The sequence below is a fragment of the Temnothorax curvispinosus genome, unplaced genomic scaffold (genome assembly GCF_003070985.1).
Source record: "Temnothorax curvispinosus isolate PA1 unplaced genomic scaffold, ASM307098v1 QBEX01007541.1, whole genome shotgun sequence".
In the NCBI taxonomy this organism is placed as follows: Eukaryota; Metazoa; Arthropoda; class Insecta; order Hymenoptera; family Formicidae; genus Temnothorax; species Temnothorax curvispinosus.
The window spans coordinates 73,565-85,731 of NW_020217321.1; the positions used below are offsets into that span (position 1 = coordinate 73,565).

Consider the following 12,167-nt stretch of genomic DNA (forward strand, 5'->3'; position numbering starts at 1 on the left):
AGCCGCTTAATTGCTTCGCGAGGGTATAGGAGAAATACTGGCACAAGGAAATTGCGTGATACGTGAGTATTGGCCGTCCTCAACCCTTCGAGTAACCTTCGTTTGTACTCCCACGTTTCTCGTTTTCTCGGACATACATATATATCTATATATATGTCGTAACTTATTGCGCGTGCACGCGCGCGCACACCCGATGGTATCTCTTCGAGATTGATCATATCTTCTGACTCGACACGCACGCACATGCTAGAAAGATAGAAAATGTTTCGAAGGGAAAGAAGGAAGGAAAAAAGCAGCGTCATCAAATTTCGGTGATTTATTGTTTCTAATAAAAATATGACTGTATGTATACAATGTGATATAAAAGAAACGAGTACAATTCTGATAACTTTGACGCGACGAGACTTATTGTCAGCTTTTAACTTCTTTCTTTTTGCAGCAAAGACCAACATAAAAGATTCAGAACGCAAAATCTTTTAGTTTTCGAATTATGAACACTATTAGAGATATGAAATATCTGATAGAAAATGTGAGACTTATTTGTACAGAAATATAGTATAATATATTACAAAGAGTGATGGCAAATTTCGCCCATTTTTGGGACCTTGAATTTCAAACTTTTTTTCATGGCAAATAGTACTATTATATAAAACATTAATTCCAGTAAAATTTCAAGATGAGCATAGGCACGGTTCCGGAGATGAAAGGGGTGAAAATACGGGATATCAAAAATTCGTAATATAAAGGTAACTTTGTCATTTTTGGAGATATTGTAAATCCGCAAGCGGGTGCTGTTTCAGAATCGTTTGTACCCGTTTGTACCACCGCCAGTTTTGTTTGTACCCTTAAGGGGGTGATTGTACCGAATTTTCAAAATTGGAGTAAGAGCTATCTTCACCATTTTTAGAGATATTTTAAATTTACAAGCAGGTGCTGTTTCAGAATCGAGTACAAACGATTCCGAAACAGCACCCGCTTACGGATTTAAAATATCTCTAAAAATGACAAAGTTACCCTTATACAAATTTTCGATATTCCGTATTTTCACTCCCTTGTATCTCCGGAACCGTGCCTATGCTCGTCTTAAAATTTTACTAGGATTAATGTTTCATCTAATAGTACTATTTGGCATAAAAAAAAAGTTTGAAATTCGAGGTCCCGAATTTCGCCCAAGAAATGAGCGAAAAAACAGGTCTTTTTGCCATCACTCTTTAAAATTAATTTCTACTTACAACTATGTCTAATCTAATACAATATCTAACTTTTAGTAATCATATATACTATACATATATGAAATTAATGACAATATTAAATTAATTTATGTGTAATGTGTCTCCACTACATACCCTGTTTTTATTATTAACTCAAAGAAAATTAGTTGCACCAATATTTGCAATTTGTACTATTATTTTAAAAAAAACTTTTGAAAATTATTCTCATATCGCATCACCGAAGTTACAATATTAGAATTTCTTCAAAAAACATCAAATTATTTAACATACGAAGTATATTATACGACGATCACATACCTTCGATCTAACTTGTAAAGAATTTTGCATAAATTACAAACAATGAAAACTAGCATATATTGATACAGATGTTACGTAGAAAAAAATGGAGATGTCCTACTTTCCTAGTTCTATTTTGTAGAGATTATATATTTGTTATTTGTTGCGCCAATAGGAAATATGTTAACAACTTTTAAACATAGAAATTTTAGACACTAACAAACTGTTGCACGATTAAATCTCTTAGAACTTTGCGATTTTTCATTCGCAATACTTCGTTGATATCGTCTCAGCGTTCCGTCTTTATATATTCTCACCGTTTCAAATTTCATTGTGCAGGGAACGTATTCACCAAGTTAAATTCAGTTGAACTTTCCTATTCTTAGCGCTCTTAATTATTGGATGCTTAATATGTCTTGTGTTACTTCCCTACTATTTCATATTTGCTGTTTACAATTAGTCACATGTGTGGAAAATGGAAATATTATTGCAATTATGGGCAAAAAGATACTTTCATTCTACATGTGCTAGAATAGAGTAAGAAAAAAGATATTAAGAGAAAAGAATAAGAGGTTTAATCCCACAAAGGATGTGCTCCCGGTAACAAACTGTTAACAGTATAATGTTAGCAGTTATTTGTCATCTAATTCGAGCAGGATATTGCAATAGATTGGTATCAACTGTATCCGCATTAAGCTCGTGTTTTGCTAGTAGAGCCTGCTGACATAATTCGATTACAAATTGCCAGCAGAAATCAAACAAAATCTGTTCATAATCATTTAAATACGAAATTTACAGACTCTGTTCGGTTTCTTCAGTCAATCTCTCATCATATTTTGTTAACATATATTTTGTTATATTCTTGCTGGCATTTTGCCGACATAGTTTGTCAGTAAACACTTACAAAATCTGTTTACGACAGATTTGACTATTTGTATTGAAAATAAGGAAATTCGACTGAAATTCATTGCACAGCGCGATTTCAGATCCATATAAAAGACCAATAAAAAACATTGAATATGATGAATGATACGGGAAATACTATCCTGCTGCGTTTATCGATCCACTGAGCGATCTGCTGAGGTGTCATTGTCGTGAAATTGTGTAACTTGGCCAGAGTCGGCCTGCGTGAAAACGGCTTAGTCACCGGCGGAGTACTGTCGATGGTTGTGATACTACCAACGGAATAATCCGGATCCTTATCCTCTTCTATTCTTACCGATGGAATGTTGATCGTGCTCGGAAAACTCTGGAAAAGAAAAATATGATCAATCCTATAACTCTACAACAGAATTTAATTCGGGATACTACAATCCATGCATTAAGTTCCGGTAATCATGTTTGAAGTCTCTTTTTCATTGTTGAATATTATTCGTGGTTTTATTTAATTATTTAATTTAATTTTTCATATATATACATATATTATGTGGTGACATTCAAGACCATTACAGATAAAATCTCCAAAACATCTTGTTCTTGGAACCTCTCTGTCTCTTGTCTTGTGTATAGTAATTCCTTATAATATTTTCTTATATTAACAATTAATAATTAAAAAAAGTAACTATTTATTATAAATAGCATATTTTATTTTAACCCTTTTCGGTCACACTTCCCGAGAATTCCGTACCGGTCACACTGGGTGAAATACACCCCCAGCGTGTTTGCACGTGTATAAAAAATTGTATTAGATGACCTTAAAAAAAAGAAAAAAAATATCCTGTTGTAGTTTAAGTCTTCCTTAAAAAGACTGTATAGGTTTGATTTGCAAAAAATTAATTTAACATATGTAAAAAAATTGTTGAAAAGAAGAAAGTCGGAAAAGTGACTTTTCACAAAAACTAATGTAACTTTTTCAATTTTTACGATATTTTAATTTTTCAAACGGTATTTTCATCCTCAGATGACGCACTTTTCACTAATTATTGCAGTTTATGCGGCCGTTCCAAAAAGTATATTGATTTTGAGGTTATAAAGGTGCGATTTTTTGCGGAAAAAAATGTCGAGAGAGAACTAACGGGCCGAAAAATATACCACCGACGGGGATCGATACTTGAAGGTCCCAACTACCTCTGTAGATGCCGGCACAAGGCCCATTTCCATTGGTTTACTGGGTCATTTTCGAAGTCAAAAAACGCTGAGGTGTATTTAACCCAGTGTGACCAAAAAGGGTCAAAAATATACTATAAAAAGAGTTTATTTTATATATATGTATCTATATTATATCTATATTATATCTCTTCGTTGAAATATTTTCTCAATGATTTTATCTTAATCGAGAAATAAAATATATGTATATAGAAAATATTATGCTTTTATTTAAAAAAGTATTAATACATAATATATTTTATTTAAAAAATATATTATAAAAAAATTATTTTATATATTATATCCCTTGAAGGGATATAATATAATATAAGGGATTCCCTTCGTTAAAACTTTTATATAAAACTTATTTTTGAAAAATCATTGAGAGAGAATATATTTATAGGAATTAATGTCATATTTTTTCCTTATTCTATACACACCCGCGCGTACGCAATTTCCTCGATCAGTTACAAGAATATTACGCGATAAACATGAAAATGATTTTGTTTGAGATTACTGACACTTGAGAATCTTTATCTAAATGTTTTTTTCTCTAAGGCCGGTGTTCATAGTCGAATCTTATATTTAAGACCGTCTTAAGTACGATCTTAAGATGTTATATGAACCAATCACAGAGCCGTATTAGCATCAATTAAAACGGTCTTAAAATAAGAACTGACTATGAATACCGGCCTAAGAGAATATTCTTTAATATAATTTACAATATTATAATTAGCATTGATAATTATTTAATTGACTCACGTGTACGGTGAGATAATTCTGACTTGTGAAATCTTGTTCATTGTTTGTATTCGCATTATCTAATGACGACCATGATCGCGATCGTTCCAAACCGGTTGTATTCTTCTGAAATTGTTTTCTTGCCAATCGCGGTGTCAGGGTAGACTTAAGAATGTACTTGCTGTTGACCTTTTTCAACGGTACATTTTTTCTGCGCAAACACAATGCATTATATCCTTAAATAAAATTTATATCGAATAGTAAATCAAAGCTGTAGGCATTAAAATTTCAACGAAAATGTTACGCACTTCCTCCTGTATATGGTATTGACAAAGGCAAACTCGACCATTGCCGCGAACAGAAATATCGTGCAGCCCAAAAACCAAATTTCGCTCGCTTTTATGTAAGAGACTTTCGGCAACGAATTTTCGACTTTCGATGCAAGTGTCATAAATGCTAAGATAGTATTTGTTCCTGAAAGTATAAATTTCATGCAAGTGTTATATTATGTTATTTAATATTGACGCGCGCAAGAGCGTGCAGATATATTTTACCTAAAACTATTCGCGGCGCGCTCGCGTCTTGGTGCAACCAAAAAGACACCCATGAAACCACCACAATCAATATAGACGGCACGTAATAATCCATCATGAAGAATCCCATTTCACGGGCCAGTTTGAACGTAATGTTTATCGAGCTAAAATTGCCAGCTGCAATCATTATGCCATAATTTTAATGACAATAATGTCCAATGCGACATTTTCGTTTCTTTATCAGAAACGTTTCATCGACTGAATTTTACCATAATGATGTTGCGATGGAGTATAGGATACTCCGGAGCGATTAACCCACGTGTCCACAAGTTTGTACTCGGTCAGATATAAATTATCCGCGATGACAATCGGATATTCATCCCAGTCTAACACCATGTCGTCTACATTGTGAGTCCCTTCGGAAAGAAAGAGGTTTCGTTTTGCTCGTGTTTCTTCGCATTTTTAAGATTTTATTGATTTTTATTGACATTCTTATCAATTTGGTTTTTTATCGTTTTCAACAACATTTTATCATTTTTTATTAACTGTCATATTATAACTATTTATATTATAATACGGTGATAAATATCTTATTGTTAGTAGATTCGAATCTGTTGGCGCAGTTTTGAACTCTCTGATTACTTCGAAAAATAAAAGCAATACTTTAAATATACTTCAAGAGTACATCGGACCTAGACGAAATGGGTTCAAACCCTCTATGAGTACTTTGAAAAACAAGAATGTTACTTCTAAATAGACTCGAGTCTGGATCAAATAATATTTTCGAATCTTTTATGAGTATCTACTTTACTAGAAGTTTAATCTGTGAAGTCTAATGTGTATGTATATTACACACAAATATCTTTTTATATTACAATTTTACATTATAACTTATATATTGTGATAATATATTCGAATACTACTTGTAAAAGATTCGATTTTTTACGATAGAAACTGCTTAAAAGTACATTTCGAATCCTGCAGGCACTCATTCTAAAATTCGAAACTAACTAATCGGAATTCGATTACTTTGCAAATACAATGTATGAAATATTATTTTTTATGAATATTAAATTACACAAGTCCAAGGAAATAAAACTTGATTATTGGATTTGACTTGGATTTTTAAGTACATCTTGAACTTGATCTCATCCCTACCTAGCTTCGTCAAAAACTGGTCATTACTGGTCCAATGAAGTCACTGTCCAAATAATACAAAATTTAAAACGTCTTTTTTATGACGTCTTAATGACGTCGCACAAAAACGTTATAATATCGTGATTTTTAAGATAATTTGTAAGATAATGAGTAAAGATTTTGAGTAACTTTTATTCTATATTCTTAATCATATTTTTATTATATGTAATTTCAATTATTAATAATTTTTTGTATATTTGTAATCATCAAAAAATGATATATTAAAATAATTATCGCTTTACATAATTTTGATTCAAAGAAATGTAAAATATCTAGTGAAATACTCATAAAAGATTCGAACATATATTTAATCCAGGTTTGAGTTTGGAAGAAATACTCTTGTATTTCGAGATACTCATAGTGTGTTCAAACCAATCTCGTCCAGAATTAAGTCTACTTGAAAAGTACTACTATTATTTTTCGTATTAATCATACAGAGTTAGAAATTATACCAATTATGTATCATACAGATTCGAATCTATACTTATTGTAATATACTTAAAATCTCATCGCCAGTTTGGACTTTTGATATAAATTTTTATAAACCATCACGATAAGATCGGAAAAATATTGGAAATAAATAAAAATTTAATAATAATAGATTGTTTAGATAATAAAACTAGTGGCGATCATAGCGCAGAGATATGTGCGCTGGTCTAGTGAGCCGGAGACCAGCCGAGTTCAAATCCGGTTAGGACCAAGACGGTTAGATAATAAAACTAAAAATAACAGAATTTAATCATTAAAAAACTTCCGTTCAATACTTGTGCGGTCACAAATAATGTACTGTCTGCTCTAATCCGCGTAAGAAATATATTCAACCTCCTTTTTTAGACATTTAGTCATAATCATAAATCATTTCACATAATCCAAATCATGCGAGAAGCAAAATCTACTTTTTTTATTTAAATAATTTATATTTCGGTTATTTTTCAAGTGCACCTTTCTCCTTAATACATATCATGATGCCAAATGGTTGATATTTTTTTTACTAACGACTGTTACTAGCATGCTTTTTTTAAAATAGAAAGTTCATAAAATTGAGATATTTTAATCTGGCCGATTTATTCAATTGATGACGAAGAAAACAAGTTAGTCTACTTTTTGAAATCGATGTTTTTTATTTAATATTGACTAGCTACTAGTGAAAATATCGTACAGTGCGAATAATATAATAATGATAACTTACAACTTTCGAATACCAGTGGACACTCTTGCACGTCGAATGGGAACTTTTCTAATCGTAGGCCGCAGTTGAGGGTGGTTTCCAATCTGAAATTTAAGTGAACGCTCCGTAATCGGCCTGTCGCTGGCCAGTCATCGTAAAAATTTATATAATACAAAATAAAATATGAAAAAAATAAGATAGGAAGATTGAAATAAAAATTCGTCCGAGCATCTTCTGCCGGGTGCACGGAGATTCTTCGAGATTAAATATCGAATACCTAGTGTTTAACATGACCGTGCCATAAGAACTGATAGAGATGAGTAAGTCTTTGACGCCATTTCCCATTACGGCCGAAGTGCGCTCGTTGGCGACGTATACAGTAGGCGTCCAAATCATCTCGTGAGCATTCTGACCGCCGTATATTTGAGTCAAATAAGGAGCTATATCCGCGAATTTAAGCCGTTTATCCAGATATCGAAACTGCAGCATTAGATGCACATCAAATTGCTGCAATATATCGTTTATTCCTTCTTTATTAGTATTCTTCAACGACACTTATATACTATGCATTACCTGCGAGGCATAAATATAGGTATATAAGTAAAATTGTGGAGGTACCAGAGTTTTTGCCATGTTGGACTTTATCGTGTAGATAAAAGCTCTGGTGTAAATTCTGATCGGATCCGTCTCATTAATCACCCCGGGCGGCCTGACCATCTTATCGTAACGACATTCATTCGCCAATTCTTGCAGGAGTTCCGTTTGTGTCATGGAACTGCCAAATGATGGGCAATTTCCCGATCTGCAATAACCATATATATGGTTGGGTTTATATGGTTAGGTGCTTCAAATATATTATACATAGGTATATAAAATATTATTAACTCTTGTTCTAAAATTCATTATGTACACCTAATGAATTTGCATCTAAATTGTATCTTCTCCCGAAAAACTTCATAAAGACTCGAGCAAACAGGGTCTCGACTAATTTAAATTGAATATTATCACGAGATAATTTGATATATTTCTGTAAAAAGGCTTTCTATTTGAAGGTAGAAATTGAATTAAAAGTTCTGGGACTATAAGAGAATAAATATCACACGATTGTACATACGTAAAAAATATATAAAGTAGAAAAGTGTATTCATATTTTATAAATAAACCTTTCTGACTTTTAATACATTTTATAATTTTTTATTAATAAATTTAGATATTATATATAAGAACAAAATGAATGTCTTTTCAGATCAAAGAAAAGTCATAAATAAATTATATTCTCCATAATTTTTTAACATTAGATGCAATTTCAGTTTAAAAAATATTTTATCATGCCAACTTTAAGAAATTTATGGTTAATTTGTGGTTAAGTTGTGAAAAAAGGCTTGCTTTAAAGATTAAATTTTTATTTTTATTATGCCGCAATCGCTGATTAAGACATAAGAAAAAAATAATCAGTACTCTCATAACATTCATCAAAGTCAAGATCATTGGATTTGTGTTCTTTAATATAAATATTATTACCAAATTTTTAGTCCTTAAAAGAAATTTGTTATAAAAATTAAAATTAACAAGAATTTTGTGATTAAATATTAAGTATTCCGTTACGTTATAAGAAAATCTTAAATTGAATCATTGAGCATCACAGATGCTCATCTATTTTTCAATTATTTGTTCAAAGGGTTGAACTTGAAGCTTTTTAATGAATACAAATTTAACAAACTAATCCATTCTGAATAATGAATTTAATTTATATGGCAAATGTTACAATTTAAAATTTTGCCATCTATATAATATATAATGTGCAACGTTAACAACTGACAGGAAAACTTTATATTCTTTATAAGAAGGTTACAGAATTATAAACCTTGTTTCGTCCTTAAATAGGAAGTAGGGTGGGGTGAGATGAATTTCGCTTCGCGTGAAAAGTTAAAAACTCGAATCGTACAATATGATAGACCTCGCTTTACAGCAGGGGTGGAGTGGGTGGGCTTCACGTAGAAAGTTGAAAATCCATGTAAAACCATTTTTTTTGTTAAGAATGACTTTTTCATAAGAGTTGCCAAAAAGACATATCCCAGATAGCCAAGCGTTCCTTGGCATAAGAAAGGAAATAGTTGTTTGGCATAAGTTTCCCTTCAGTTGTCATCATAACGCTGTCACCGAGACAACAGTAATTTCGTTTAGAGCAACTTAAAAGCCATTATGCAGACAACAATTACCTACGCAAACAAGCGGAAAGCTCGTAGCATACTTATTGCCATAAAAGTTGCCACAATCTGTTGGCAACCGTTTTCGTAAAATATTTAGTTCGCATTTTCGCCAATGAAATGGAAATATGTTTAGACAGCTATTGCCATATGAAATATATACTTATGATAGATATATAGCTACTTGCATCCACACTATTTCGTTACGGTAAATTTCCGTTTGCGTTCTACTTATCGTGTTCAATTACATTTAGAATCTAATGTTTCTTTCTATTGTACGATATGATTTGGTTAATTCGCGTTTCTACGATTTCATGTCAAACCTATCTCGGTTTCTCAGCCTTATTTTCTTCTTTCCTTTCATTTATAATAAACCATATTATCGTTACAATGATTTGAGTGAATGATTTATGCGTCACCCCGCCGAATCGTGCGCCGCCCTCCATCCACCCCGCCCATAGCTATTAGGTCGAGCTGGTCGACCTCTCGTACGTCGCATTAATTCCGTCTTGTGTTGTGGTTGGAATTTTTGGTGATTCTAGCGTATGTACTTTAGTGGACGCGAATGACGCGTCTGGCACCCAAAACAATACTTTCGCGTATAATTGTCGAGCGGTACGAGAGAACAGTCGAAGGGACCTTACATCCTTCCCTCCCTCCTCCTTTTAATCCGTCACATAGGTCCTGGACCGCTCCGGGAGTGTAAAAAGACGTGATAAAATTTTTTAATAAATTAAGAGAAGATTTAAATTAAAAAATGTTTAAATGAAAAATACAATAAACATTTTTTAATTTAAATCTTCTCTTAATTTATTGTATTTTTCATCTAACGTGTTCTGAGAAAAATGTACACTTGTTTGGGAAAATCAGTCTACTTAGACATTTCAATAAATATGAAATATTAAATTAAATATTAAAATAACAAATAGGTTGGACTGTTACCGTTGAATATTACATCCTGACATTTTTACCAACTTAATACACGCACACGCACACACACACATACATACTTCCGGACATTTTCCGCTAATATAATTTCTCGACATTTTGGAACATTCTAAACCTATTTCCATCAAAATCTTGAAAAAATTTTTTTTCATTATCACAAAAGCCTCCTCTATGAGGAAGCAACAATGTATAAATTTTTATCAAAATGAGAGTAAATAAAAGGATTGTACTACCTTACTTGAGTGCCAAAATACAACGCGATACAGAATTAGAAAAAATAACTTAAAAGTGTGCAAATTGGAAAGTTGCACATTACTTCCGTGGAAGAATTAACTAACCGATTGAACAAAATAGAAATAAGAAATATTCGCAATTAGTAGGGATCATTTTAGTAAAAACATTAATTATTTAATTGATTTTTGTAATAGTATAACAGATATTAGTATAACAGATATTAGTCGCAATAAAGCTTATCACAATAAAAAAAGTGTGCAAGTAGAAACTTACACATTGCTTCCTCATAGTTTTTAAGTGTGCAAGTAGAAACTTGCACATTGCTTCCTCATAGTTTTTAAGTGTGCAAGTAAAAACCTGCACATTGCTTCCTTATAGTTTTTAAGTGTGCAAGTCTGTAATAACTTTAATTTATGCAACCTTCTTGCGGATACCTATAATAGACTGAATATTCGATCATAAAAACTTTGTTAAAGCTCACTTTCACGAATTTTTTTTAAGAACTGAAACATACAATAGATTTAATTTTGAATGAAATCAAACTTTTCTAACATATCATTTTATTTGAAATTTTAACTTTTCTCAAAATTGTGACACGAGAAGGTCATTTTTCCTGAGAGTCAAAAAATTGCAATAAACATAAAAAACTTAGAAGAAATTATCTTTTTCTTAACATTTTTTTTAACTACGTAATTTGACGTTGGCAGGAAGGAAATGCGCGAGTTTGAAACTTTTATATGCAACAGAAATTATAACGTCGCACGTCATAATAGCCGACACGCCTAGCTTTGAAAAAGCAGCTCAAATTAATATTCTAGACCTCATTTCCTCGCGCGTGTGTCTCCAAGGTATATATTCATTATCTCTTTGTATCGATGTAGGTGACGCATCTACGGAGATGACACCACACCGGGGTATAGATAATCGTATACTGAAACTAATTCCTCTAGCTACCATTTGATGCGCACATGACTTCTAGCTGTAACAATGGAAAATTCACACTACTATATATCGCAATTGATTACAAGTAAAATTTTCAGATCTTGGGAGTCAACGCGCTGCCAAAATCCTCAAGACAATTGTCCGCAAAAACAATGTTCGTTTTTCACGATTATATCGATCCGCGTAAGACAAAGTAGCTATTACATCTTGCAGAGGATAATTGGACGCTCTTCCGAGCGCAAGTGCTTCATTTGTAGAGAGCTCACAAAAGAAACGCCGCCGACTGTATTAAGTTCTTATCTCGCAGCTCTGTATGTTACCTGAATTTACAACGTCACATATCCTCGCCAAATATCTTGTTAATATAAGATATCGGCGTATTTACATATCCTCATGGAATATTGTATGTACCAATCGAGATTAGGATTAAGCTTCTCTGACGTTTTATATGATATGTAAAACAGATGTAGATCGTCCTGAACAATAAACATTTCGATAGAGCGCATCAGTTACCAAAGAATAATTGAAAAAGAGTCGATCTTAGATCAAACTATCGCATCTCTCTCTCTCTCTCTCTCTCTCTCTCTCTCTCTCTCTCTCTCTC

The 12,167-nt window shown here is 32.4% G+C and overlaps 1 protein-coding gene across 2 annotated transcripts in view; it reads right to left on the reverse strand.

Annotated features, from left to right (window-relative positions):
• Positions 1-301: 301 nt before the first annotated feature.
• Positions 302-12,167, reverse strand: part of LOC112457153 (transducin beta-like protein 3) — a 29,316-nt gene continuing 17,450 nt past the window's right edge. For both annotated transcript variants that reach the window (XM_025020063.1, XM_025020062.1), the window contains exons 16-23: positions 7,851-8,034; positions 7,510-7,739; positions 7,254-7,336; positions 5,137-5,283; positions 4,889-5,044; positions 4,643-4,808; positions 4,356-4,545; positions 302-2,757 (exon numbers count right to left, since the gene is read on the reverse strand). In XM_025020063.1, the coding sequence (XP_024875831.1) occupies positions 2,491-2,757; positions 4,356-4,545; positions 4,643-4,808; positions 4,889-5,044; positions 5,137-5,283; positions 7,254-7,336; positions 7,510-7,739; positions 7,851-8,034 (1,423 nt within the window). In that variant the 3' untranslated portion in view covers positions 302-2,490. The remainder of the gene's footprint in view (positions 2,758-4,355; positions 4,546-4,642; positions 4,809-4,888; positions 5,045-5,136; positions 5,284-7,253; positions 7,337-7,509; positions 7,740-7,850; positions 8,035-12,167) is intronic.